Source organism: Lepidochelys kempii, chromosome 5 (assembly GCF_965140285.1).
Source record: "Lepidochelys kempii isolate rLepKem1 chromosome 5, rLepKem1.hap1, whole genome shotgun sequence".
NCBI lineage: Eukaryota > Metazoa > Chordata > Testudines > Cheloniidae > Lepidochelys > Lepidochelys kempii.
The window spans coordinates 129,237,950-129,265,702 of NC_136384.1; the positions used below are offsets into that span (position 1 = coordinate 129,237,950).

At 47.8% G+C, this 27,753-nt stretch overlaps 2 protein-coding genes across 19 annotated transcripts in view; one reads left to right on the top strand and one right to left on the bottom strand.

Annotated features, from left to right (window-relative positions):
- Nucleotides 1-15,334, bottom strand: part of TMEM175 (transmembrane protein 175) — a 50,446-nt gene extending 35,112 nt beyond the window's left edge. For 2 of the 4 annotated variants that reach the window (XM_073345825.2, XM_073345823.2), the window contains exons 1-2: nucleotides 15,121-15,333; nucleotides 8,245-8,283 (exon numbers count right to left, since the gene is read on the bottom strand). In XM_073345825.2, coding sequence (XP_073201926.1) covers nucleotides 8,245-8,283; nucleotides 15,121-15,261 — 180 coding nt within the window. In that variant the 5' untranslated portion in view covers nucleotides 15,262-15,333. Of the gene's footprint in view, nucleotides 1-8,244; nucleotides 8,284-15,120 lie in introns of those variants that run through there. The other 2 variants (XM_073345824.2, XM_073345826.2) reach the window with 2 other exon arrangements.
- LOC140911854 (S-adenosylmethionine synthase) overlaps nucleotides 14,922-27,753 on the top strand; it is a 57,970-nt gene continuing 45,138 nt past the window's right edge. Inside the window, exons 1-4 of one of the 15 annotated variants that reach the window (XM_073345834.1) lie at nucleotides 14,922-14,955; nucleotides 17,563-17,676; nucleotides 18,544-18,765; nucleotides 25,308-25,390. In XM_073345834.1, coding sequence (XP_073201935.1) covers nucleotides 18,689-18,765; nucleotides 25,308-25,390 — 160 coding nt within the window. In that variant the 5' untranslated portion in view covers nucleotides 14,922-14,955; nucleotides 17,563-17,676; nucleotides 18,544-18,688. The other 14 variants (XM_073345832.1, XM_073345827.1, XM_073345828.1 and 11 more) reach the window with 14 other exon arrangements.

Consider the following 27,753-nt stretch of genomic DNA (forward strand, 5'->3'; position numbering starts at 1 on the left):
CCAGCAATATCTGTAAACAAGTCATAACTTACACAGTGCAGAATAAATTTTGAGAACGTCTTGCCTGCTAAAATATAGATTTCTTCAACCATTTCCATTTTCTGATTTATCATCCATACAGTACCACAAAACAGAGTAGTGTGCTTATCAGACACTTGTAAGCCTTCTGGAATATCTGCTCCAATTACCTAGATGACTGCATAAGATGTGCCAGGTTGTGGTTTGCCAAATAAAAATAGGAACCATTGCTAAACAAACGTGGAGGGTATTGGTACTGCTCACTTTTAAGGGGTAAGACAATCACTTGTGTTCACAGTTAAAGAAGCGTAACTATTAATCAAGCTGGCCTATTGTGTATCCTTTGTAAATTACTACACCTCTCTGTGCCTCCATTTCCACATCTATGAAAGGACAATGATAATTATTTTGATAAAGCACTTTGAGTTCTACTGGTGAAAAGTGCTATACAAGAGCCTGGTATACCTGTGCTAGGATGACCCTACACTGATTTAATGAAACAGATATTTGTTAGCTGAATGGAAGATATCATTAGGGTTTTGGGAATTACTTAGATTACAGTTTCTGAGTGCAGTAAAACTGTTAAGAGCTACAGAAATGGCTTGTTTTACTGACATCTAAACTGTCATTCGGGACATTGCTACCATATCTTAATTTATAGGATTAGCTTTTTAAAAAATCCTGAAAGATAACTGTCTGGAAATCATCAAAATACAACACCAAAACCAAACTCAACATTTATCAGAGCTGCGTTCTTTCAACACTACTTTATAGTGCAGAATGCTGGGGAATGAGAAAGTATGACATGTCCAAACTGTCTTCATTCCATACAACCTGCCTCAGAAAAATACCTCCGTATCTTTTGGCCCAGAATAATCTCAAACCAAGATCTATTGATACAGTGCAGCCAAGAGGATCTGCGCACCCTCATTGCCAGGAGGCGTTGGAGATGGATCGATCATGTGCTTCGGATGGAAACTGATTCCGTCACCATAGTAGCAATAAGATGGACATCTGAAGGCAAGCAAAAATAAGGCTGCCCAAAAACAACATGGTGAAGAGCTGTGGAAGCCGAGCTGAAAAACCTGGGACACAGCTGGGGAACCATTGAAAGACTTGCCAGAAACAGACAGGAGTTGAGGAGCTTCGTTGCTACCCTAAATGCCGGAGGCACAATAGGAACATGATGATGAAGATGATGAAAGATAACTAATAGAATGGATACATAGTGATAAGCATCTCTCTGCTGTTATAAACTTTGTGTCTAACTTGGAACACAAGCTCTGCATGGCAACGCCTTGTCACTTTACTCGTTGCTATATCATCATTACCTCTGTGACATTATGTGAAAAGATATGGGTTGAGCCTTACATCCACCAATTTCTTAACTACTGCAGGCCCTTCAACTTCACATACTGCCATCATTATTTCAGTAATCCTTATGGTGCCAGTACACTATATGGAGACATAATGAGAGAGTCCCTGGCAGAGTTACAGTCTAAATCAGAGGTGGGCAAACTCTGGCCCGTGGGACCGTCCTGCCCTGCGAGGCTCACCCCCGGCCCCTCCCCCGCTGTCCCCGCTCTCCCACAGCCATGCTGTTGTGTGGTGCAATGCTCTGGGCGGCGGGGCTGCAGAGCCTGGCCTGACCCGTTGCTCTGTGCTGTGCGGTGCAGCTGCCTGTCCTGGTGCAGCCGCGCTGCCAGCCACCGGTGCTCCAGGCAGTGTGGTAAGGGGGCGGGAGGGGGTTGGATAGAGGGCAGGGGAGTTTGTGGGGTGGTCAGAGGGCAGGGAACAGGGGAGTTGAATGGGGGCAGGGGTCCCGGGGGGCTGTCAGGAAGGAGAGGAGGGGTTGTATGGGGCGGTGAAGGCCAGTTAGGGGTGGGGGGTCTGGGGGAGAATGGGGCAGGGGTTCCCGGGGGGCAGTCAGAGAACGGGGGGGGGGGTTGGATGGGGCAGGAGTCCCGGGGGGGCATCAGGGGGCAAGAAGCGGGGGGAGGGTCGGATACGGGGTGGGGGCCAGACCACGCCTGGCCGTTTGGGGAGGCACAGCTTCCCCTAACCGGCCCTCCATACAATTTCAGAAACCCGATGTGGCCCTCAGGCCAAAAAGTTTGCCCACCCCTGGTCTAAATAGACAAGATAAAGGGTAGGAAAGGAGACATGCATGGAGGTGGAGTAACTTGCCCAAAGGCAGTAACAGAACTGAGAATAGGTTCTAGGTCTCCTGACTTCCAGCCTAATATCTGATTCACTAGACCATGATGCCTCTGGTCACTGTGACGTGGCATGACATGACACTGCATTTCTGAGAGGTCTTGACCAGCAAACGTCCCCATGCAAAACTTCCCAGAGCTGGAATTTGGAGCAGGCATTCTTCAGAAGCCTCAGACATGTTTGCTTTCAGTGACTTGATTCCAGTATGTGAAGGAAGATGAGATCGGGATGCAAGAGGCCAGAGTCCCCCAAACTGTCAAATGTGGACCCCAGAACCTGCCGGTCATGTATTGCTGGTTCCTCTACCTTATTTCCTACTGTTAACATATATTTTGCCAGTTAAATTATTTAATGCATCTTCAATAGAAGTAATTTGCTGCAGTTGCCTAAGGAATATAATGTGGCTGAGTGGGAGGGGAAATGTCATAAGACAATCTTTATTAAAATATGGTTCTTGCTGTAAAAGTTTGAGGATGCGGACACTGCACAGAAGGTCTGTTTTCATTATGGTTCAATTTTGAGCTCTCTAATCTAAATACAATAAAATGCTAAATATGTCTTTGCAATCTGAATTGCTAGACCTCATTTGCTCACTGCTCTGTACAGGAGAACAGAAGACCAAACCATCTGATGTAAGGGCAAAGCATTTTCTAAACCAAGAAAATGTTAATTAACAACCTAAACCCTAGTATTCAAAGTCCAAGAACTGATTTAGCAGCTATATCTCTACTTCCCCAAAAAACTAAAACTTGGTTTCCTTATACTTATACTTAAGGCCAAATATTGCTCTTCGCTACAATTCTGTAAATCTGGCAGAACTCCGCTGACTTAATAGTTTATTGATATTCACATCAGTGAAGGGGAGGAATTTGGGCCTGTTGATCTACAGCTGACTCTTCTGCAGTCCTGGAGCCTTAAAATTCTTCCTGTCTTGAAGGATAATACCCTCCTGAGGGAGGGGGGAGGAGATTTTTCCCTTGGGAATTTTAAGGCTTTACAATCGCAGTATTTTCTTTTCCAGCCACTTTGACAACTGCGTCTATTGATTAAGTCCATTTTTTCTGCATTAGTAGCTACCCTATTCTATTACTTTGCATTCCCATTATCTTACATAATTTAATGTCTTTAACCCATCCTTTTGATAAACATAGACCTGTATTCTCTCCCTTTCTTTTAAGTGGCGAGTTCTATAGCTAACTTTACTAACCCCTCCAGCGAACAAAATATCCTTTGAACATATTAGTTGCGCTGTCATGTGCTTTCTCATCAATGGCCCTGTCCTATTTGTAATTATGGGTCTAATCCTGACTCAGCATGCTGAATTCAATGGCAACCCTCCCACTGAGCTGAACAGGTACAGAATCAAATAATATCAATAATTATTTACATTTAGCCTTAAGTTTTTTTCTGACTAGGCATCCAATGGTTAGGTATCAATCTACTTGCATTATCTTACTTCAGAGAACCTGTTTCTTGGATTAAAGCTCCGTGCAGACACAAGGGTCTGCTTGCACTGATCTAATTGCAGGCTAAAGAAAGATCTAACTCAAGATATCATTTAATAAATGTTAAGATCAACTTTGTTTTGCTGTCATAATTTGTTTTATCCCAAAAACAGATTTGTACAAAAGGGGGACGTTAACTGCAAATTCTGTACAACCAACATTGGAGATATTTACATAAAAAGGTATAGTATGGTGAAAAGTATAAGCCTACTGGATAGAAATTATTCCATCTCAAAAGTATTACAAAAGGATGTGTGCCAAGACTATTTGCCAGCTGCAGTCCTTAGATATTCTACAATTAATATGCTTTTCATACTGAGCACCTTATCCCACCAACACTCATGCAGATACATAACTCTGCTCATGCGACTGGTCACACTGATATTAATGGGACTAATCACAAGTGAAGTTATACACGTATTTAAAGGATAAGTGGTTATTTTTTACAGATGTCTCCATTAGCAAAACATGGAAGAGCACTCCTTTTGAAATACAAATCCTCCTATTCTAGCCCAATGGAGGGTACCTGAGAATTAATTCCACTAGGGAAAGCTTTTTACACTATAATCATGGGCAATACTCCCTACCTTAGGGGTCTCAAACTCAAATGACCATGAGGGCCACATGAGGACTAGTGCATTGGCCAGAGGGCCGCATCACTGACACCCCAACCTTGCTGCCCCTGGCCCCGCCTCCAATCCACCCCTTCAATGAGGCCCTGCCCCTGCCCTGCCTCTTCCCACCCTTTCCCTGCCCCCATTCCAACCCCTTCCCCGAAGTCCCCACCCCAACCCTGCCCCCAGGGGGTGCAGGAGGGATGCGGGGTGTGGTAGGGGCTCAGGGCAGGGAGTTGGGGTGTGGGGTGCAGGAGGGGTGAAGGGTGCGGCAGGGGGTCGGGGTGCAGGGTGCAGCAGGGGGCTCAGGGCAGGGAGTGTAGTCAGGTGTGCAGGGTGCGGCAGGGGGCTCAGGGCAGGGAGTTGGGGTGTGTTGTGCAGGAGGGGTGAAGGGTGCGGCAGGGGGTTGGGGTGCAGGGTGCGGCAGGAGGCTCAGGGCAGGGAGTTGGGGTGTGGGGTGCAGGAGGGGTGCAGCAGGGGGTTGAGGTGCAGGGTGTGGCAGGGGGCTCTGGGCAGGGGGTTGGGGTGCAGGAAGGTTGTGGGGTGCAGCGGGGGCGGGGTGCAGGCTCCGGCCTGGTGCCGCTTACCTAGAGCGGCTCTGGGGTGGCAGTGGCGCGCACCAGGACCAGGGCAGGCTCACTGCCTGCCTGCCCTGGTCCCTGACCCCACGCCACCCTACTCCGCTCCAGGAAGCGGCCGGAACCATGTCCCTGGGGATGGGGGGCACACGGCTCTGTGTGCTGCTCTTGCTGCTCCTCCAGGTACCTCCCCCGAAGCTCCCATTGGCCGCAGTTCCCCGTTCCCAGCCAACGAGAGCTGTGGGGGGCGGTGCCTGGAAGCGAGAGTAATGCACGGAGCCCTCTGTCCCCCCCCGGGGGGGGCGCAGAGGCATGGTTCTGGCTGCTTTAGGGAGTGGTGCGGGCACGCAGCGCCACGGGGTAGGCAGATGGGCGCACGGGGGTGGGCACGGGAAGCTTGGCGGGCCGCACGAAAGAATCATAGAATCATAGAATATCAGGGTTGGAAGGGACCTCAGGAGGTCATTTAGTCCAACCCCCTGCTCAAAAGCAGGACCCATCCCCAATTAAATCATCCCAGCCAGGGCTTTGTCAAGCCTGACCTTAAAAACTTCTAAGGAAGGAGATTCCACCACCACCCTAGGCAACGCATTCCAGTGTTTCACCACCCTCCTAGTGAAAAAGTTTTTCCTAATATCCAACCTAAACCTCCCCCACTGCAACTTGAGACCATTACTCCTTGTCCTGTCCTCTTCCACCACTGAGAATAGTCTAGAACCATCCTCTCTGGAATCACCTCTCAGGTAGTTGAAAGCAGCTATCAAATCCCCCCCTCATTCTTCTCTTCTGCAGACTAAACAATCCCAGTTCCCTCAGCCTCTCCTCATAAGTCATGTGTTCCAGACCCCTAATCATTTTTGTTGCCCTTTGCTGCACTCTCTCCAATTTATCCACATCCTTCTTGTAGTGTGGGGCCCAAAACTGGACACAGTACTCCAGATGAGGCCTCACCAATGTCAAATAGAGGGGGACGATCACGTCCCTTGATCTGCTCGCTATGCCCCTACTTATACATCGCAAAATGCCATTGACCTTCTTGGCAACAAGGGCACACTGCTGACTCATATCCAGCTTCTCGTCCACTGTAACCCCTAGGTCCTTTTCCGCAGAACTGCTGCCTAGCCATTCGGTCCCTAGTCTGTAGCTGTGCATTGGGTTCTTCCGTCCTAAGTCCAGGACCCTGCACTTATCCTTATTGAACCTCATCAGATTTCTTTTGGCCCAATCCTCCAATTTGACTAGGTCCCTCTGTATCCTATCCCTGCCCTCCAGCGTGTCTACCACTCCTCCCAGTTTAGTATCATCCGCAAATTTGCTGAGAGTGCAATCCACACCATCCTCCAGATCACTTATGAAGATATTGAACAAAACTGGCCCCAGGACCGACCCCCGCGGGCCGCGTGTTTGAGACCCCGCCCTACCTGCTCTCTACAGGGAAAACGAGGGACAATACTAATTTGGTATCCTATTTTGAACTATACTAAGGTTCAATCCTCCAAGCACTTACTACTCGATTTTAAGGCTTAATGCTCTGATTTCAGCGGGACTACTCCTGGTATTAAGTACTGTGTCTGGAAATAAATGTTTGTATGAAAGAGATACAACTCCACCTATAGAATAAAAATATGCTATCCAGAGTGGCTTAGGTGGAAGTTTATATGCTCAGCTAAAGAGCATAAAAATAAAGACATTTCTATGAATCTTCATATGTGCTATCTAAATAGTCCAATACTGAATGTCTTTGATTTCCTACTTTTTTTTAAACCATGTGTCTTTGGTATATATTTAACTAAATTTACCACTTTAGTATTGTATTTTCTTTAGTCTCACCTATTTCTTTTGAAATTATTTTGATTTGTAAGGATAAGGCCTTTTCCTGCAGCCATATTGTAAGGCCTAGGGCCTTTGTCTGCAGCCATATTAGGAGGGCAGCAGCCTTGAGCTAAGCAGCAAAAAGCCACATCCTCACATTCCATCTAAACTACATTAAAACAATGTAATATTGGACTATTAAGAAGGCGACCCTGTCCTAACAGTACCCACCATCATCAGATAAAGAAACGGATCTTAAGGTGGTTAAAGAAAACGTAGTCTGATAGCATGCTGTCTGGCAAAGCAATCGCTTACCAATAGTTGTGGTTGTAAAAACCTCATTTCCTTATTGTTTTGTCTTTATGGTCCCCACTTCTCTATTCTTTGTCTGCATGATCTCTGTCTGATTCTTTGATTGTTTCTGTTACATAATTAATTTTGCTAGGTGTAAATCAATTAAGGTGGTGGGGTAGAATTGGTTAGAGAATTGTTACAATATGTTAAGATTGGTTAGTAAAATTTTAGTAAAACAATTGACTAAGGCATGGCTAAGCAGGACTCAAGTTTCACTATATAAACTGGGGTCCAAAAGGAAGTTCTTGGGAACCAACTCCAGGACACAGCCCCAAGATCAGCTGCCAGACCTCAACACCATGCCAACCATACCATGCAGAAACTGGAGTCCCCCAGATGACCTGATCCTGATTGGCCATCAAGAAAAGTTCATCTGCCTTATTGGGAGTGGTGATCATTGTATGTTTAGCATGTGCATTCTGTTTTGGGAATGTTAATAAATAGAGGTTTAGTAGGATATTACTGCGTAAGGCTCTTTCACTGGTAAAAGACCCCGCAAACCTGCAGAGTGCAAGGTTATGCCCTGAGCCCACGGAAGGGTAAGGGTGGGTGCCTAATTAACAGGGTTACGCCTTGGGCCCTAGGAACTGGGTAAAGGTGGGTGACCCTAGACAGTGAGAGTAACATAGAATTTTGTGTGGATAACAGATTACATTAACCATTAAACTGATTGATAATGTTGGGGAAAATAAATAGCTTCTAAAATATTTTCCAACTTGCATTATTCAGGCAGATTTTCCATCTCTTAACGTCTTCAAATCAAGACTGGATTTCTTTCTGGAAGATGTTTTAGTCAGACAAGTTACTGGGCTCAATACAGAGGTGATAAAGTGAAATTCTATGGCCTGTGTTATACAGGAGGCCACACTAGATAATCTAATGGTTCTTTCTGGCCTTGAAATATACTAATCTATAAAGCAATCATGTTTTTTTCTAATGAACCAAGTCTTTAGTACTTCAGTCCCTTCAGCTCCAGTTCAATAATTCACCCATTAGAGAATGAACTATTGGTTTTAGTTTTATTTAAGGTTTTGTAACGTCTTAACTGGGAAAAAAAACAACAGAACCTGGAAGTAAAATTGCAATGTCATCCTAACACTCACAGAGACAGAATAAACATGTAACAATATATTAAATATACGATACCTGATCTGGATGTATCTTTGTGTGGGCCACAGGCAAAATCTGAAATAAGAAAATCCCATTATTGGATGGAATATATAAGCCTCTCATTCTACATCATATGAAATAATATAATGACTCGCAAGGTGAGTGTTTTACTGACTGCTGATGGAATACATATATTTATTGCCTGCAAAGTAGGGATAAAGCTCACTTGTCTTCATAAAGCAACTATTACTTAGATTTGCTGATGTGAAAAAAATTTGCATAACTTTTAAGTTGCTTGTTTTAATTCCAATACTTCAGGTTTCAATGAAGTCTCATATGTCTCACTAAAAGTGGTAAGGTTTGAAATGGATGTGATGTCTAAGACATTTAAGTGGCTATTAAAATTCAGGGTGGTGTCATTATTTTAACCAATTCTACTTCCAGTGAAATGTAAAACATTTTGTATTAATACAAACATTTTTAAAAAAAATTAAAACTGAATACCACAGCACTTTAAATCCAAATGCCTATAAGCACTATTGGTATTTAAAAATTCCAATACTGGTATTAATATTGCAACACCATGAACTGACCTGATGTGTTGCTTTCTATCTCTAGCAGAAAGACAATAATACAAAAAGTTGGAAGTTATTTGTATTATAAAAAGAAAAGGAGTAGTTGTGGCACCTTAGAGACTAACCAATTTATTTGAGCATAAGCTTTCGTGAGCTACAGCTTACTTCATCGGATGCATACTGTGGAAAGTGTAGAAGGTCTTTTTATACACACAAAGCATGAAAAAATACCTCCCCCCACTCCACTCTCCTACTGGTAATAGCTTATCTAAAGAGATCACTCTCCTTACAATGTGTATGATAATCAAATTGGGCCATTTCCAGCACAAATCCAGGTCCCCCCCCCAAACCTACTGTCCTGCTGGTAATAGCTTATCTAAAGTGACCACTCTCCTTACAATGTGTATGATAATCAAGGTGGGCCATTTCCAGCACAAATCCAGGGTTTAACAAGAACGTCTGGGGGGGGGGGGGGTAGGAAAAAACAAGGGGAAATAGGTTACCTTGCATAATAACTTAGCCACTCCCAGTCTCTATTCAAGCCTAAGTTAATTGTATCCAATTTGCAAATGAATTCCCAATTCAACAGTCTCTCGCTGGAGTCTGGATTTGAAGTTTTTTTGTTGTAATATCGCAACTTTCATGTCTGTAATCGCGTGACCAGAGAGATTGAAGAGTTCTCCGACTGGTTTATGAATGTTATAATTCTTAACATCTGATTTGTGTCCACTTATTCTTTTATGTAGAGACTGTCCAGTTTGACCAATGTACATGGCAGAGGGGCATTGCTGGCACACGATGGCATATATCACATTGGTGGATGTGCAGGTGAACGAGCCTCTGATAGTGTGGCTGATGTTGTTAGGCCCTGTGATGGTGTCCCCTGAATAGATATGTGGGCACAGTTGGCAACGGGCTTTGTTGCAAGGATAGGTTCCTGGGTTAGTGGTTCTGTTGTGTGGTATGTGGTTGCTGGTGAGTATTTGCTTCAGGTTGGGGGGCTGTCTGTAGGCAATCTCCCAAGATTTGTGAGAGTGTTGGGTCATCCTTCAGGATAGGTTGTAGATCCTTAATAATGCGTTGGAGGGATTTTAGTTGGGGGCTGAAGGTGACGGCTAGTGGCGTTCTGTTATTTTCTTTGTTAGGCCTGTCCTGTAGTAGGTGACTTCTGGGAACTCTTCTGGCTCTATCAATCTGTTTCTTCTCTTCTGCAGGTGGGTATTGTAGTTGTAAGAATGCTTGATAGAGATCTTGTAGGTATTTGTCTCTGTCTGAGGGGTTGGAGCAAATGCGGTTGTATCGCAGAGCTTGGCTGTAGACAATGGATCATAGACAATGGATCATGTGGTGTGGTCAGGGTGAAAGCTGGAGGCATGTAGGTAAGAATAGCGGTCAGTAGGTTTCTGGTATAGGGTGGTGTTTATGTGACCATCGTTTATTAGCACTGTAGTGTCCAGGAAGTGGATCTCTTGTGTGGATTGGACCAGGCTGAGGTTGATGGTGGGATGGAAATTGTTGAAATCATGGTAGAATTCCTCAAGGGCTTCTTTTCCATGGGTCCAGATGATGAAGATGTCATCAATATAGCGCAAGTAGAGTAGGGGCATTAGGGGATGAGAGCTGAGGAAGCGTTGTTCTAAGTCAGCCATAAAAATGTTGGCATACTGTGGGGCCATGCGGGTACCCATAGCAGTGCCGCTGATTTGAAACCTACTGACCGCTATTCTTACCTACATGCCTCCAGCTTTCACCCTGTTTAGATAAGCTATTACCAGCAGGAGAGTAGGGTTGGGGGGGAGGGGGGGGAGAAAACCTGGATTTGTGCTGGAAATGGCCCAACTTGATTATCATACACACTGTAAAGAGAGTGATCACTTTAGATAAGCTATTACCAGCAGGAGAGTGGGGTGGGGGGAGGTATTTTTTTAATGCTTTGTGTGTATAAAAAGATCTTTTACACTTTCCACAGTATGCATCCGATGAAGTGAGCTGTAGCTCACGAAAGCTTATGCTCAAATAAATTGGTTAGTCTCTAAGGTGCCACAACTACTCCTTTTCTTTTTGCGAATACAGACTAACACGGCTGTTACTCTGAAATTTGTATTATAGTGGCACCTGCTCAGCATTCTCATAAAGAAGTAATGGAAAACAGTAGTCTTGGTTCACAAAATGAGAAAAGAAGGTGTTTACTTAATTCTGTTGTTCTAATCGCCTGGTCATTACAGACCCCATCTTCACTCTATGTCCTAGATGTTTATATACATGGAGGTCACCAGATGGTGTGACAAAGAACCAAATTGACTATGATAAAGTGATGCTGGAGATCGAGTCTCCAATGGACAAAGACTTTCCTTACTGCAAGTCAGACCATCAACTGTTAGCTTCAAACATAAAATTAAAACTTAAAAAGATAGGATTTTCATTAGGTCCCCTGAATTTGGACTTGACCAGGATCAACAAAAATGATCCAACTTCTGTCCAGAATGGTTTTGAGGCATTGGCACAAGTGGAGGAGGAGAACAACCCCAACAAACTCTAGAATAAAATGAAAACTACTATGCTCAAAACTACCAAAGTACACATTCCAAAAAGTCAGCATTGGAGCACACCATTGTTAACAAAGAAGGTGTTTGAGCTGGTGGAAAAACAACGCATAGTAAAAGAAAATAGGTTGAAAATGAAAGAACATAGGAGAAAATACAAGGAACTGAGCAGAAAGATTCAAAGGCAGACTAGACAAGACAAGAGGAAATATATAAGGGCAAAATGTATGGAACATGAGTACTGTTAAAAAAAGTAGTAAAACAAAAGGTATGTTCACAGTGGTCAGACTTCTTACCAAAATATCTTCCCTGCACTCATAGAAAAAGATCATGATGACAGAGTCCTCACTCAGGGTGATGGCATTAAATACAGGTGGAAAGACTACTGTACCAAACTGAATGCCTCACCAGAGCCACTATAATGCAGGACAACAGAAAAGCATTTGGTACTGTCCGATATGACAGTCTTTGGAAGACACTGGCAGGCATGGGAGCGTAAAGCATCTTACTGAACTTATTGAAAGTTTCTACTACCACCAACAGACCACAGTGGAGTACGCAAGAATGAGTGGTTTTCCACTGAGACAAGTATGTATTTTTGTCTCCAAGCCTCTTTAACATATATGCAGAATTTACTACAAGGGAAGCCTTGGATGGTTTTGACAAATTGGAAGGAGCTGGGATTTGCATTGGCAGACTCCTCTTAACCAACCTCAGATATGAAAGAGACACAACACTCTCTACTACAACCACTGATGCAATGCAACAACTGTTGGATTTTATGAAACCAGTTGGTGAGGAATATGGACTATTCCTGAATGCGATGAAAACACAAAGCATGTACGTTGACATGATTACCAAAAATGGGATGCAACCGAACACCACAATAATGGACAAACTCTAGAGTAGGTAGATGAATATAATAACCTGGAATCACAACCAAGGAGACTGCTCCAGAAAAATCAGAAGACTAGGGATGGCTCACTCATTTACAACCTCCCTTAAGAAAGTGTGGAAAAACTGTGGCATCTTGGGATGTGCCAAGGTGCGACTGATGAAAAGCCTAATATGTTTCCATATAGGTTTATGGATGGGAATGATGTAAAATTAATGTTGCTGACAAGAAGAAAATTGAAACTTTTGAAATGTGGTGCTGGTGCTCTTGCCTATCCCCTGCACTGCTTTGCCACAGGAACACTGGATGTCTATGTACTAGACCATGCTAGGTAACATTCTGCACATATATGGGTGACTTTTATCTTCAAAGTTCCGTATAGACAATCAACCATTATGTCCAGTCTCCCCTAGCACTGTGATACCTGGGCACCTTTCCTAAGCAGTGTCCTGCAGAGATGTTGAAAAGAAGCTGAAACAACCAAGTGACGATCAACCAACAAATGATGGGTAAGCTTGGGTTACTGGAAATTACGTATTTTCCTAATTGCATTACACATGTATATGTAACTTGCTTACAGGTTGGTGTCTCTCCCTCACTCCTGTTGCCTTAAAATATAATCACTTTGGGGCAGAGTGCGGCTGCCTGTATATCTGAACAGCACTCAGCACAGTGGGGCTCCAATCCTGACAGCAGCCTCTGGGTGTTAATGCAATAAAAATAATACACTGTGAAGAGCTTCGGGCCTCTTTTCGCTCTAAACCCATACCTGGACAGTGGCTTAAATAGGGACACTATTCAAGATGCTCCTTCCTAGAGAACAATGGAGAGGGTGAAAAGTGGGTGGTGGTGGGGGGATAAGGGATGGGGGACTCAAGGTGGAGTGGGGATAGATAAGAGCATGAGGGGGCAGTGAAACAGGGTGAGGGTCCAAGGGGGTGAGGCCAAATAAGAGAAATGATTCCAGGAGATAGGGGCTCAAAGGGGAGCAAAGGGGTGGGAACAAAGAGGGGGCGAGGGTAGTCTGCAGGGGTGGAAGCAAAGGGGAGCAGATGCTGGGGGCATTTGGGGCACTTTGGGGGGTGGGGCAGGGACACTCTAGGAGAAGGGGCAGAGGAGTCAGGTAGTGGGGACACTCCAGGGGTGCGGAGTAGGGGTCGGAGCTAGGACACTTCGGGGGTTAGGTGGAGGGAGGACTTGGGACAGTCTCTGGGGAGGGGGCAGAGGGAGGTGGAGATGGGGGCACTCAGGGGGTGGAAGGAGGGTGGGTGCACTCCTAGAGAGGACAGAAGGGGCAGGGCACTCCAGGGGGATGGAGGGTACTCCAGGGGGTGGGGGACAGAGGCATTCCAAGTGGGGGGGTCTGTGTAGCAGTGTGGGGCACTCTGGGACCGGGGCTGTGGCGGGCAGTGGGGCACTCCAAGAGGGAAGTCAGGGAAGGAGGTGGTGGTGGGCACTCGGGGGGGGTGGAGGTGGGGGGTAGGGGCAGTCTGGGGGGTGGAGGCAGAAGGGGGTCAGGGCAGGCAGGGGGGCACTCTGGTGGGTAGAGGCAGAGGGGGGCAGGGGCACTCTGGGAGGGCGGGTGGTGGCGGTGGTGAGTCACTCAGGGCGCACGGGGGGCGGTTGGAAGGGGGTGGGGCCGGGGGTCACTCTGGGAGGGCGGGTGGTGGCGGTGGTGAGTCACTCAGGGCGCACGGGGGGCGGTTGGAAGGGGGTGGGGCCGGGGGTCACTCTGGGCGGACGGGCGGTTGGAAGGGGGTGGGGCCGGGGGTCACTCTGGGCGGACGGGCGGTTGGAAGGGGGTGGGGCCGGGGGTCACTCTGGGAGGGCGGGTGGTGGCGGTGGTGAGTCACTCTGGGCGGACGGGGGGCGGTTGGAAGGGGGTGGGGCCGGGGGTCACTCTGGGCGGACGGGCGGTTGGAAGGGGGTGGGGCCGGGGGTCACTCAGGGCGCACGGGGGGCGGTTGGAAGGGGGTGGGGCCGGGGGTCACTCTGGGCGGACGGGCGGTTGGAAGGGGGTGGGGCCGGGGGTCACTCTGGGAGGGCGGGTGGTGGCGGTGGTGAGTCACTCTGGGCGGACGGGCGGTTGGAAGGGGGTGGGGCCGGGGGTCACTCTGGGCGGACGGGCGGTTGGAAGGGGGTGGGGCCGGGGGTCACTCTGGGCGGACGGGCGGTTGGAAGGGGGTGGGGCCGGGGGTCACTCTGGGAGGGCGGGTGGTGAGTCACTCAGGGCGCACGGGGGGCGGTTGGAAGGGGGTGGGGCCGGGGGTCACTCTGGGCGGACGGGCGGTTGGAAGGGGGTGGGGCCGGGGGTCACTCTGGGAGGGCGGGTGGTGGCGGTGGTGAGTCACTCAGGGCGCACGGGGGGCGGTTGGAAGGGGGTGGGGCCGGGGGTCACTCTGGGCGGACGGGCGGTTGGAAGGGGGTGGGGCCGGGGGTCACTCTGGGCGCACGGGGGGCGGTTGGAAGGGGGTGGGGCCGGGGGTCACTCTGGGTGGACGGGCGGTTGGAAGGGGGTGGGGCCGGGGGTCACTCTGGGCGGACGGGCGGTTGGAAGGGGGTGGGGCCGGGGGTCACTCTGGGCGGACGGGCGGTTGGAAGGGGGTGGGGCCGGGGGTCACTCTGGGCGGACGGGCGGTTGGAAGGGGGTGGGGCCGGGGGTCACTCTGGGCGGACGGGCGGTTGGAAGGGGGTGGGGCCGGGGGTCACTCTGGGAGGGCGGGTGGTGGCGGTGGTGAGTCACTCAGGGCGCACGGGGGGCGGGTGGAAGGGGATGGGGCCGGGGTCACTCTGGGCGGACGGGCGGTTGGAAGGGTTGGACTGGGGGTCACTCTAGGCAACGGCGCGCTTCCCCAGGGCAGAGCTCGGCGCCGCGCGGGCCCAGGCCGCACTCACGCACCATGACGGTGGCGATGATGGAGAGCAGCGCGTCGCTATAGGCCAGGAGTCGGGTGGACGCCTGGGTGCTGCCCAGCTCCCCGCTGTGCCGCGGGGGCCCCGGCGCCGCCTCCCCCTCTGCCTGGGGCCGCAGCGCGGACATGTAGCCACCCGGCGGAGTCGCGTCCTGCAGCCAGCGGGAGAGGGGAGGACTGGGGGTGGGGGAGGGGAGTGATATAAGCCCGGCCTCTAACGGCTGAAGGACCGCCTCCCCTTCCCGCGGGCCACGCCTGCCCCTTCTCCGCGGAGTCACACACAGAGCGTGGGCAAGGGAAGGGGTGAGAGGTGGGTTCGGTCAGAGCTGGGCCGGTACAGGCAGAGCTGAATCTCGGGAGGGTGGGGGATGAAACAGGCAGAGCTGGGTCTGGGTGGGTGGGGTCTGAGGGGTAGAGTGGGGGATGGAAGAGGCAGAGGGGAGTCTGAGGGGTCAGAACAGGCAGAAGCTGGGTCTCTGGGGGTGGTGGATGGAACAGGCAGAGGTGGGCCTCAGGAGTCTGAGGGGTGGGGGTCTGTACAAGCATAGCGGGATCTATCGGGGTTTCTGAGAGGTTCTGCATGGGGGTTGTCTTCCCTTAGGGGATGCTTCATCTTTCACATGTCTATGAACATCTGTGTCAGTAGTCCTGAGGTTGCTGTCTCTGTCAGCATCTGGGTCCACCCAGCATCACTCACTGGAATGTTCCTGTGTGAATGGAGTTTGCCCTGTGGCCAACCTTCAAGCATTCCAAAACCATGAGCCACCCAAATCAGAAGAAGTTTAAAGAATAATAATACATTTTGGAGTCTTCTGATTTTTCAGTGTTTAGGGTACAGACAAGTACCTTTTTGGGAAAAAAAAATCCCCACACCCAAAGAGGAAAACACTTTATTTAAATTAAAGAAGACATTCTCAGGTATTGACTCCAGGAGCTGGAGCATTTTTCATGAGACATGCAACACAATGGCAAGAGTTGGCAAATACTGCTTGAGTGCTGAGTGTGCTTGGCCTTGCATGGGACATAGAAGATGCAGGCCACACCTTGCAAAACATCTGTTCAGATCAGAAAGATTTTCTCACAGGGTGAGATGCATTCTAATAGTGCATCGCAGACCTCCTCCCTTCACAATCATCCTAGCAACTACAAATGTTTGCATGGAAAGGTTGACATTAATAGTGTTGTATATTTAGGTGTTGCTAGTTCAGTTTAACAGCTGGAAACTTGGGGAGCGAGCACCATGTGACAGGTCAGCTCTGGGGACTGCTAGCAAGGGATCTGTGATCCACTGAGCACAGTTTGGAAACCACTAGTCTAAAGAAATAATAACCATGCAAAGCACCTCAGGACTAGAGGATGGATAAATTGTACTGCTGTAGCAGCATTTCTAGGTGTGTTAAGTATAAGAATTAATGTATAGTAGCACTTCAGATGGCAGATGTATGCATGCATGTTACTCCAATGTGTGTTAGTTGGTCTCAGTTGTAATTTAAGTATGGGATACTAGGGGATTGTTTCAGAGTAACAGCCGTGTTAGTCTGTATTTGCAAAAAGAAAAGGAGTACTTGTGGCACCTTAGAGACTAACCAATTTATTTGAGCATGAGCTTTCGTGAGCTACAGCTCACTTCATCGGATGCGTACCGTGGAAACTGCAGCAGACTTTATATACACACAGAGATCATGAAACAATACCTCCTCCCACCCCACTGTCCTGCTGGTAATAGCTTATCTAAAGTGATCATCAAGTTGGGCCATTTCCAGCACAAATCCAAAAAACACACCAAAAAATCCAAAAAACACACACACACAAACTCATGGCCCACCTTGATTACCATGCACATTGTAGGGAGAGTGGTCACTTTGGATGAGCTATTACCAGCAGGAGAGTGAGTTTGTGTGTGTGTGTTTTTTGGAGGGGGGTGAGGGGGTGAGAGAACCTGGATTTGTGCAGGAAATGGCCCACCTTGATTATCATGCACATTGTGTAGAGAGTTGTCACTTTGGATGGGTTATTACCAGGAGGAGAGTGAGTTTGTGTGTGGGGGGGTGGAGGGTGAGAAAACCTGGATTTGTGCTGGAAATGGCCCAACTTGATGATCACTTTAGATAAGCTATTACCAGCAGGACAGTGGGGTGGGAGGAGGTATTGTTTCATGATCTCTGTGTGTATATAAAGTCTGCTGCAGTTTCCACGGTATGCATCCGATGAAGTGAGTTGTAGCTCACGAAAGCTCATGCTCAAATAAATTGGTTAGTCTCTAAGGTGCCACAAGTACTCCTTTTCTTTTTAGGGGATTGTTATAGTCTTCATGAGGGGAAAGATTGTAAAAAAATCTCACTGATGTGCACAAAGCACCATTATACATTTTTGCTCAGTCACAATATCAGCTTGTTATATGTATAATAGACCACAATACTCCTGTGTAGAGAGATGGAGGAAGGACAATCACATATCTACAAGGAGAGAAGGTGGCACCATTAGCTGGAGGATATAGGGTACGGAAATTTCTCAAAGAAGAGAAGCACATCACTCATCTCAAGGTGAGGAGGAGGAGCAGCAAGAAGTGGGGCAATGCACATTTCAGGTAGCTTAGATGATTATTCTGTTATAATTTGACATAATTAAACATGGCTTAAAATGAAAACAAATGTCAAACTTTGGAATGACTTTGTGCACCCTAAAATGCCTCTGGCACTGTTTTTGGTGTTTTGAAATGCTTCAACTCCCAAAAGTAGCTGCTTTGCAGTAGGTGTGATAACCAGTAAGCTGGGGTGAGGAGTATTAGAGATCATAATCAATAGCTTACTTAAGTCATTTCTTTTAGGGGCACTCACCACCATCAAAGCTTCCTGCAGCTAATACTTAAATTGTAAAGTCTTATCAGTTTCCTGTGTAAGCAAATGAGCCTGAGTAAACATTTAAGTAGCTTCACAGAGTTCCTTCTCTATTCTAAATTGGAAAGGCTGGAGGCTAAGCTAGGCAAGTGAGGAATGAGTTGGTTAATACTTCAGCTGGAGTTTACACTGAAGTTTCAATTAGCACTGGCCAGAGTGAGCAGCTCTAAAACAACTCTGGTTAATACTTCAGTATTTTAAAACTAATATGTTTGCTGCAAAAAAGCACCTCACATGCATGCCATATTTCATATCACTGTTTGCTTTTTTTTTTTTTTTTTTGCATTGGACCATGAACATGTCAGTTTCACCTGGGCATTCAGTTAGTTTCCAGTCAATTTCACTTGAACACTTGTGCACTAGAACAGTGCTGCAAAGCTTGTGCTTTAAACACTATAGGATAATGTATGAATGTTAACAAAAAAAAGTGGGAACTTTAAAAAATGTAATACTTTTAAAATCCTGCATTTGGGACCAATTTGACACTGACAGTGTCCTTTAATCTTTTTCTAGAAAATCTTCTCAAAGGGGGAGTGAAGATACATAGGAATTGAAGCTTACTCTCTGCCCCTTGACTGATCACACAGGAGTGAAACCGCACTGGGTTAAGACTGATCAGTTGGAAGTTGTTTCCAGGACAACTTACTCTGTTTGCTCCATGGAAATAGTAAAGACTCATGCACCTGCAAAGGCTGGACTAGATGCCTTTTCTTGCAGTACTGGAAGACACTTCAGGTAAATTAACCATCAATTCTGATGAGTGAGCAACTGTCCTCATCAGTTTTCCAAACCAACCTGTTACCTGAAGTAAAGAAGTCAAAGGAATTCTGCAGTTGGATGTGTACTGTATCATAGACTATCAGGGGTGGAAGGGACCTCAGGATGTCATCTAGTCCAACGCCCTGCTCAAAACAGGACCAATCCCGAATTTTTGCCCCAGATCCCTAAATGGCCCCCTCACAGATTGAGCTCACAACGGTGGGTTTAGCAGGCCAATGCTCAAACCATTGAGCTATCCCGCCCCCCTCTAGATATGCCCTGTAGATATTCCTGAGCCTGTAGGGGAAGATTTTGCAAAGCATAGTCTCTGAGTACATGAAGTATGTTAGAAGTCTCTAAAATTCAATAATACAAAATAGTGAATAGATGCACCATGGTCAGGTTAATAGTCCCATGGTATACAGACCCTTTCAGGGTAATCCTAAAGGCCAGCACAACCCTGCTCCAAGTTCTGACCGGTACTGAGAGTTCTAGTTCCTAGAGGTCAGGAGACAGAGCAAGCAAGGCCTGTTGGGAAGGGGGACAGGTGATAAGTCGGGGCGGGAAAACTTTTTGGCCTGAGGGCCGCATCGGGTTTCGGAAATTGTATGGAGGGCCGGTCAGGGGAGGGGGTCGTGTCCCGGCCCCCACCTCCTATCAGTCCCCCTGCCCCGGAACTCCTGCCCTATCCAACCTGCCCTGTTCCCTGACGGCCCCTACGGGACCCCTGCCCCATCCACACACCCCTGCTCCCTGTCCCCTGACTGCCCCTGTACCTCCTCCCCTAACTGCCCCCCACCGCCCCATCCAACCCCATCCAACCCACCGTTCTCCTTCCTGACTGCCCTGCTGGGACCCGCCGCCGCATCCAACCCCCCCTGCTCCGTGCCCCCTTACCGCGCTGCCTGGAGCACCGGTGGCTGGCGGCGCTACAGCTGCGCCAGCTGGCTGGACGCCTCCACCGCCACCATGCAGCACAGAGCACCGGGTCAGGCTGGGCTCTGGAGCTGCGCTGCCCCAGGAGCTCACAGCCCCCCGGCCCAGAGCATTGCGCCCACTGTGAGGTGAGGCTGCGGGGGAGGGGGGACAGCAGGGGAGGGACTGGGGGCGAGCCTCCCGGGGCAGAAGCTCAGGGACTGGGCCGGATGTGGCCCGCGGGCTGTAGTTTGCCCAACTCTGTTATAAGTGAAGCCTATTGCATAGAACAGAGAGACAGCCAGGGGGAGCAGTGTGCCTGGGAATTTCTTCAGTCCTCTAGGCCCTAGGGAAGAGAGCTGGGAAAGAAGCCAGGGATGTCCAGAGGCCTAGAAAAGGCCAAGACTAGGGATGCAGCTGGGACTCTCACTTTGAAGGAGTGTCTCCTTTATCAGTAAAGCAGTAGTTTCTTAACATTGTGTCAGAAATAAGAAGTTATGCACATAACTAGCCTAGTGAATAGTTCGTTCTTATATATTGTCTTTATTCTCGCTCCCATTGTTCCCCTGGTTGCATCTTTCTTTTGAATTAGAATGTAAACTCTGGTTTGTATGGTATGCGGTAGGGTCCAGTCCTGACTGGGGGTCTTTGGGATGGCCATAATACTGGTAATATATTTAAACTTTTTGTTATGGTGTGCTGGAGTAGAATTTTTATAATTGGATGAGTTGGTGGGTACCATGAGACTTGTTCATATGGTGTTGCAGGTTTATGTAAATGGCCGCAGCTCTTGTAAGCCTGTGTTTAACTCTTGTGTAGCATGTAATATGTGGCTCTTTGTAGTGAAAAATTATATGTTAGTGTTCTACAAGACTGGAAAGTGGTCACTTGAATACAATTATAAGCTGTTTTAAAACTATATATATTTCTGCAAATTTTATGTCTCAGAATTGCGGCTGAGGTAGTGTAAGCTGAGTAGAGTAAAACACAAATACTATCTAAAGGCACTTATTTTGGGGGGAAGTTGAAAACTGAGTTTATGTTTGGGGAAATAGCTTCAACCATAAGTATGGAATAGTTCTAATCTGAGAAATGAGAGTATAAAAAGGTGCATTTTCAGTGCTGCATCTGTGGATTCAGTCATAACTATTCTATTTAATGCACATAAAATCAGACAACTTTTTACTCCTGCAAAACACAGTTCTAGCAAAATGAAGTGGATTCTTATCTGGTTGGTTTATCAGCAGAATTAAATTCTGTAAGCACCATTACCTGTGCAATCACACTATCTTCATTATTTCTTTGCCACCCCACTTAAAGCTATATGGTTACACAAGTATTACTGAAGGCAACATTTTTTCTGCAGAATCTGTTGCTGGTAGTGATGGATGAAGAAAATAATCTTTTACTTCATTAGACTGAGCTTGCAGAGCTGAACTGGAGAACAGGTGTCAACTGAGCTAAGGTGAGACAGAAATTACTGAGACAAACATAGAATAGGGTTGCCAGGTGTCCGTTTTTCAACCGGAACGCCTGGTCGAAAAGGGACCCTGGTGGCTCCGGTAAGCACCCCCAGCCAGAGCCCTCACCCCAGGGGTGGGCAGACTGCGGGCCAAATCCGGCCTGCCAGCCATTTTAGGCCAGTCCTTGAGCTCCCGCTGGGGAGCAGGGTCTGGGGCTTGCCCTGTTCCAGTCGGGGAGCTCAGTGCGGCTCCCCGAAGCCACAGCATGGCCCCCCTTCGGCGCTCCAACCGGGGAGCAGGGTTGGGGGCTGCTCCACGTAGCTCCCGGAAGCAGCCACGTGGCCCACCTCCGGCGCTTCAATGGGAGTTGCATGGGCGATGTCTGCGGACGGGGCAGGGTGCAGAGCGGTCTGGCTGCACCTCCATATAAGCGCCAGAGAAGGGACATGCCGCGGCTTCTGGGAGCCGCTTGAGGTAAGCGCTGCCCAGAGTCTGCACCCCTGAGCGTCTCCCCACACCCCAACCTCCTGCCCAAGCCCTGATCCCCCTCCCACCCTCTGAACCCCTTGATCCCAGCCCGGAGGACCCTCTTGGACCTCAAACCCCTCATTCCCAGCCCCACCCCAGAGCCCGCACCCCCAACCAGAGCCCGCACCCCCTCCCACACCCTAACCCCAATTTTGTGAGCATTCATGGCCTGCCATACAATTTCTTTTCCCCGATGTGGTCCTCGGGCCAAAATGTTTGCCCACCCCCTCCCACACCTCAACTCCCTACCCCAGCCCAGAGCCCCTTTCTGCACCCTGAACCCCTCATTTCTGGCCCCACCCCGGAGTTTGCACCCCCAGTTAGAGCCCTCACCCCGCCCTGCGCTCTAACCCCTGCCCCAGCCCAGTGAAAGTGAGTGAGCATGGGGGAGAGTGAGCCATTGCGGGAGGGGGAGTATAGTGAGTGGGGGTGGGGCCTTGGGGAAGGGGCAGGAAAGGGGCAGGGCCTGGGAAGGGGTGGGGTTAGGAAGTTCGGTTTTGTGTGATGAGAAAGTTGCCAACCCTAACAGAACCATTTCTACAGTAATTTCTCAGAATAGAACCTTCCTTCAAACATGTGTAAAAGTCTGCTGCTGTCCAGTACTCCCTCTTGTGGCCAAGGAAGGACAGTGCCTGCTTGGTTTTTTAGTACCTCCTTCGTGGGGTCTGGTTTACTAGGTCTTTTTACAGAGCACAAACCAGTTTTTTAGTATCCTGAGTTCACTCCCACTCTGGGTCCATACAAGAGACCAAGTAGGCTTCCTTTCCCCATGTTCATGAGACCCTAGCCCTCCTCCCACAGCTGGGCTATACTTCAGCCTGTCCCTTTCTCTCTTGAAACCAGGAATCCCCATCTCTCCTCCTGGGAGTTGGGTGTAATTCAGGTCAGCTATAGGGCCTCAGGCAGCTTCTCCTCCCATTGACTCTTTTCTCCCAGTCAATCCTTTTGCTTTCAGACTAGAAGGATTCAGCAAGCAAACTTTCTCCTGCTATTGTCTCCACTGCTATGAGGGAGGAGGCAGTATATATGCTGATCCCCTTCCAAATGCTCATCCCAGTTGGCTGCGAGAGATGCTGATCCCCTTCCAAATACTCATCCCAATATGCCTTAGGTACATCAGGCATCCCAAACCATTGAAGAGCCACGCCCCAGACAGGGGGGGATTGAATGAACCCTCGGCCCGCCTATCCTCAAGGGGACAGACTACCCCATCACACTTGGAAAACAGAGGAGAGAGGACCTGTGGCAAAGATTCAATTACATATGTTTTTTTTTTATAAAGTGCTCTTGGGCTGAGCTCAGCTCTTAAATGATGTGATAAATATTGGCAGAATATGCACGACTTGAGCTGGAACAGGTGCAGGCCTCTGGACTGGAGCTGAAAATGTAATTGTTGAAGACAAAAAAAGGGACTTTGGTTTGGTGTATGTATAGCTGCATTGTGTAGCTACATCTAAAGTTAACATAGCTGAATTGTTTCCAGTCTAAAAAGTCTGCCAGTTGCTTATATAACACTCAAACTTTCACCTATCAAAATACTGCTTTTTGTGACTGGTCCCCAAATAGAAAGTTGTATTTTTTTTTTAAACTTGAGCAAGAAAAAGTTCAACTGTTCTTCAGCAGGAAAAAGGGATGGGGAAAATATCTTGCTATTAAGCAAAATATTTCTTTTAAAAATCACCTGGTTGCAGATGTGTCTTGTGGTATGGTGACAATCCACTTGGATTTTTGTAATTTATAATACTTTCAACATACTTAACACATACACTGGTTTTTAATCATAAGGTAGCAGGGATGTACTAGTAATAATTTCCCAGTTCTGTATTAATGCAGTATATGTGTCCATAGCGGAAGCAGTGGAGCATGAACTGAAGATGTGTATGGAATGAGGTAAAGCGTCATGAAATGGAGTGCATCATAATGTGTATTTACAAAGTTTTGAGTGCTTCACTATGTAAACATTTCTTTACCTATTTGTATGCAATGCTATCTTGACAAGGCTGATTTCCCCACTCTGGCACTTTGAGTCCAGAAGGTGGGGGCCCGCAAGGATCCTAAAAACGAATACTGGCCACTCCAGGCTGGTATTAAACTCCCAAGGTTACAGCTTTTCTCTGACCTTGGATGGGTAGATGCTGCCACCACCCAAATGCAAAAAATCCCCTTCGGACCCAGGAAGGTGCACTTGGGAATTCCTCCTTGTGGGGTGCCCTCAAGCCCTTTCACCCCGTTCGGGAAAGAGCTGAGAAAGAAAACAAAGGAAATCAGCTGTTGCCACCAGCTAATTAAACAACATTAAACCTCTTAGGACACAAATATCCCAATCCTGTTCTTAAAAAGGGTAAATTTTATTAAAAAAACAAAAAGAAAGAAAATACATCTGGAACTTAGGCTATTGCTAGATTTAGAAAGAGCAAATGTAATAATTAAGCATCAAGAATGGTTTTCTTGAGGTCCAGCTTAAAGGTTACAAGCAAAAAAAAGCATTTGGGGGTTAGCACAGAGGAGTCCACAAGCCTTACAGAAATAAAAGAGATAAACCTAATCGCATCTTTCTAGACATTTCTTGCTCTACTTACATATCTGGGATTTCAAACTGAGTAGTTTTTAGATATGATCTGGTGATTTTCATACCTGGTTCACAGCTTTTTACAGCATAGCTTCAGCCCTGTTTTTGGTCTGTCCCCTCTCTCCAGAGAACAACAACAGACAGACAAAGGGAAATTTTTTTCCCAATTTTAAAAAGTTCTAGCACTCCCATTGGCTCTTTTGGTCAGGTGCCCACACGCTTCCTTTTACCTATGGGCTTTTTTAACCCTTTACAGGTAAAGCAAGTAGAGAATAGCTACTAACAAAGATTTTGTAGATAACTGGCTGGCTGGGTGTCCATAAAAGGGAGCTATCCCCTCTCCTTCATTTCTCACATATCTAGAAGTATTTAAACTGTGTCTGGTTTAAATTCTTCACCTGGATCCAAGCTAAGGCCCTGATGGTGCAAATGCTAACACACAGAACAGGTCTGTTGCAGTGAGGAGGTGCTAAGTGGCACTGCCTCCCCAGTTGTCTCTCTCTGCCTCCCCAGACAAAAATCCCAATAATGAGATGGGGAAAAGGGGGTTCAGAAAAACTCTGCAGTTCCTTCGTAGGACAGGGAGCTGTGATGCCTCTTCTGCTTTTAGCCACTGATAGCAGCTTCCTTTGCCGCTCCCTTGTTGGCTGTACATATCCCAGTGGTACTTCCAGCCTAGCAAAGAGGTCTATGGTATGCTTGCAGGGGAGATTGCATTGGAGGAAAGAGACCTCCCATGAGAATGGCGAGGCCTCATTATAAAGAATGTAGAGACATCACCTCACCTCAAAGTGGGGTAGAAGAATAGGGACAGAGTCTGGGAGAATTGTAAAGATGAAAACATGGTGGGGAGAGACGCAAGTAAGCCAGTGAGGTAGGTGATCAATCAATCAAAGGGAGTGAAAAGGAATGGGGGCAAAGAGACCCAAATTGGGGAGAGGATATTGGCATGTTCCCTTCAACACGTGTCTGGTGTTTGCCAAATCTTGTTGAGTTAAAATGCTAAGTGGTAAGCTAAAATGTCTTAATTTTAAATCTTTCAGACCTTTTTTTGACCTCTTCAAAGTTTCCTGTACTTCTCCACCTTTGGGTTGGCTGTCTATGGGCCTACGTGTAAGTAACTTATGTGAGTAGCCTAACTGAGGTCAATAGGAACACTCTTACCTGTTAACTTATGTGTGTAGATATGTCTACACTACAAAATTAGGTTGATTTTATAGAAGTCGATTTTTAGAAATTGATTTTATACAGTCAATTGCGTATGCCCATACTAAGCGCATTAAATCAGCAGAGTGCGTCCTCACTACCGTGGCTAGCATCCACTTACGGAGCGGTGCAGTGTGGGTAGCTATCCCACAGTTCCCGCAGTCTCCGCCGCCCACTGGAATTCTGGGTTAAGCTCCCAATGCCTGATGGGGCAAAAATATTGTTGCGGGTGGTTTTGGGTACATTTCATCAGTCGCCCCTTCCTCCGTGAAAGCAATGGCAGACAATCGTTTCGCGCCTTTTTTCCATGCAGACGCCATACCATGGCAAGCATGGAGCCCGCTCAGCTCAGCTCACCATCACCACTGCTGTTGTGTCCTGGGTGCTGCCGTCAGCAGACGGTGCAGTAGGACTGCTAACTGTCATCATCCACCGCTTCCGCTGCCGCTCTACTCTCCTGCTCTTGTAAATGAGCTCAGTCTCAATAGCAAATTTCTCCATGTTGTCATCATCCACTGCTTCCACTGCAACTCTGCTCTCCTGGTGCCACGAATCCACCTCGCAGGTCCTCTCGTCGTGTATAGATATCTATTCTCGTGGCATCCTTCGTCATCCACCGCTTCCGCTGCAACTCTGCTCTCCTGCAGACGCCATACCACGGCAAGCATGGAGCCCGCTCAGCTCACTGCTGCTGTTGTGAGCATTGTAAACACCTCGCGCATTATCCTGGAGTATATGCAGAACGGGGCTAAGAGATGCCAGCACAAGGACGATTTTGATGAGGACATGGACACAGACATTCCTGAAAGCATGGGCTGTGGCAATTGGGACATCATAGCGGCAGTGGGGCTGATTGATACAGTGGAATGCTGATTCTGAGCCAGCAAACAAGCACAGACTGGTGGGACTGCATAGTGTTGCAGGTATGGGATGATTCACAGTGGCTGCGAAACTTTTGCATGCATAAGGCCACTTTCCTGGAACTCTCTGAGTTGCTTTCCCCAACCCTGAAGCCCAGGAATACCAAGATGAGAGCTGCTCTGACAGTTGAGAAGCGAGTGGCGATAGCCCTGTGGAAGCTTGCTACGCCTGACTGCTACCGGTTAGTCGGGAATCAATTTGGAGTGGGAAAATCTACAGTGGAGACTGCTGTAATCCAAGTAGCCAATGCAGTCATTCATGTTCTGTTATCAAGGGCAGTGACTCTGGGAAATGTGTAGGTCATAGTGGATGGCTTTGCTGCAATGGGTTTCCCTAACTGTGGTGGGGCAATAGATGGATATCCCTTTCCCTATCATGGCACTGGACCACCTTGTCAACCAGTAAGTAAACTGCAAGGGGTACTTCTCAATGGTGCTGCAAGCACTGGTGGATCACAAGGGACGTTTCACTGACATCGGGCGTGGGATGTCCAGAAAAGGTGATGCTCGCATCTTTAGGAACTCCGGGCTGTTCGAGCAGCTGCAAGAAGGGACTTACTTCCCAGACCAGAAAATTACCGTTCAGGATGTTGAAATGCCAATAGTTATCCTTGGGGACCGAGCCTACCCCTTGCTCCCATGGTTCATGAAGCCGTACACAGGCAGCCTGGACAGTAGTAAGGAGCAAGTTCAGAATGGAGGTAGAATGTGCCTTTGGACATTTAAAAGCTCGCTGGCGCTGTTTGCTGACTAGGTCAGACCTCAGCGCAACCAACATTCTCATTGTTATTGCTGCTTGCTGTGTGTTCCATAATATCTGTGAGAGTAAGGGGGAGACGTTTATGGTGGGGTGGGATGTTGAGGCAAATTGCTGGGTGTCTGATTTTGAGCAGCCAGACACCAGGGCGATTAGAAGAGCACAGCAAGGTGCGGTGTGCATCAGAGAGGCTTTGAAAACCAGTTTCATGACTGGCCAGGCTACGGTGTGACAGTTGTGTGTTTCTCCTTGCTGCAAACCTGCCCCCTTTGTTGATTTTAATTCCCTGTAAGCCAACCAACCTCCCCCGTTCGAAATAGAGTAACTATTGTTTTGAAACTATGCATTCTTTCTTTATTAATTTTAAAAAAAAGGGAGATAACAAGGTAGCCCAAGTGGGGTGAGGTGGGGGAGGAGGGAAGGACAAGGCCACATTGCTTATTGTAGCCACTCTACAAATCAAAACTGTTTGAATGACAGCCTTCTGTTGCTTGGGCCATTCCCTGGAATGGAGTGGTTGGGTGCCTGGAGCCTCCCCACCATGTTCTTGGGCATCTGGGTGAGGAGGATATGGAACTTGGAGAGGAGGGCAGATGGTTGTACAAT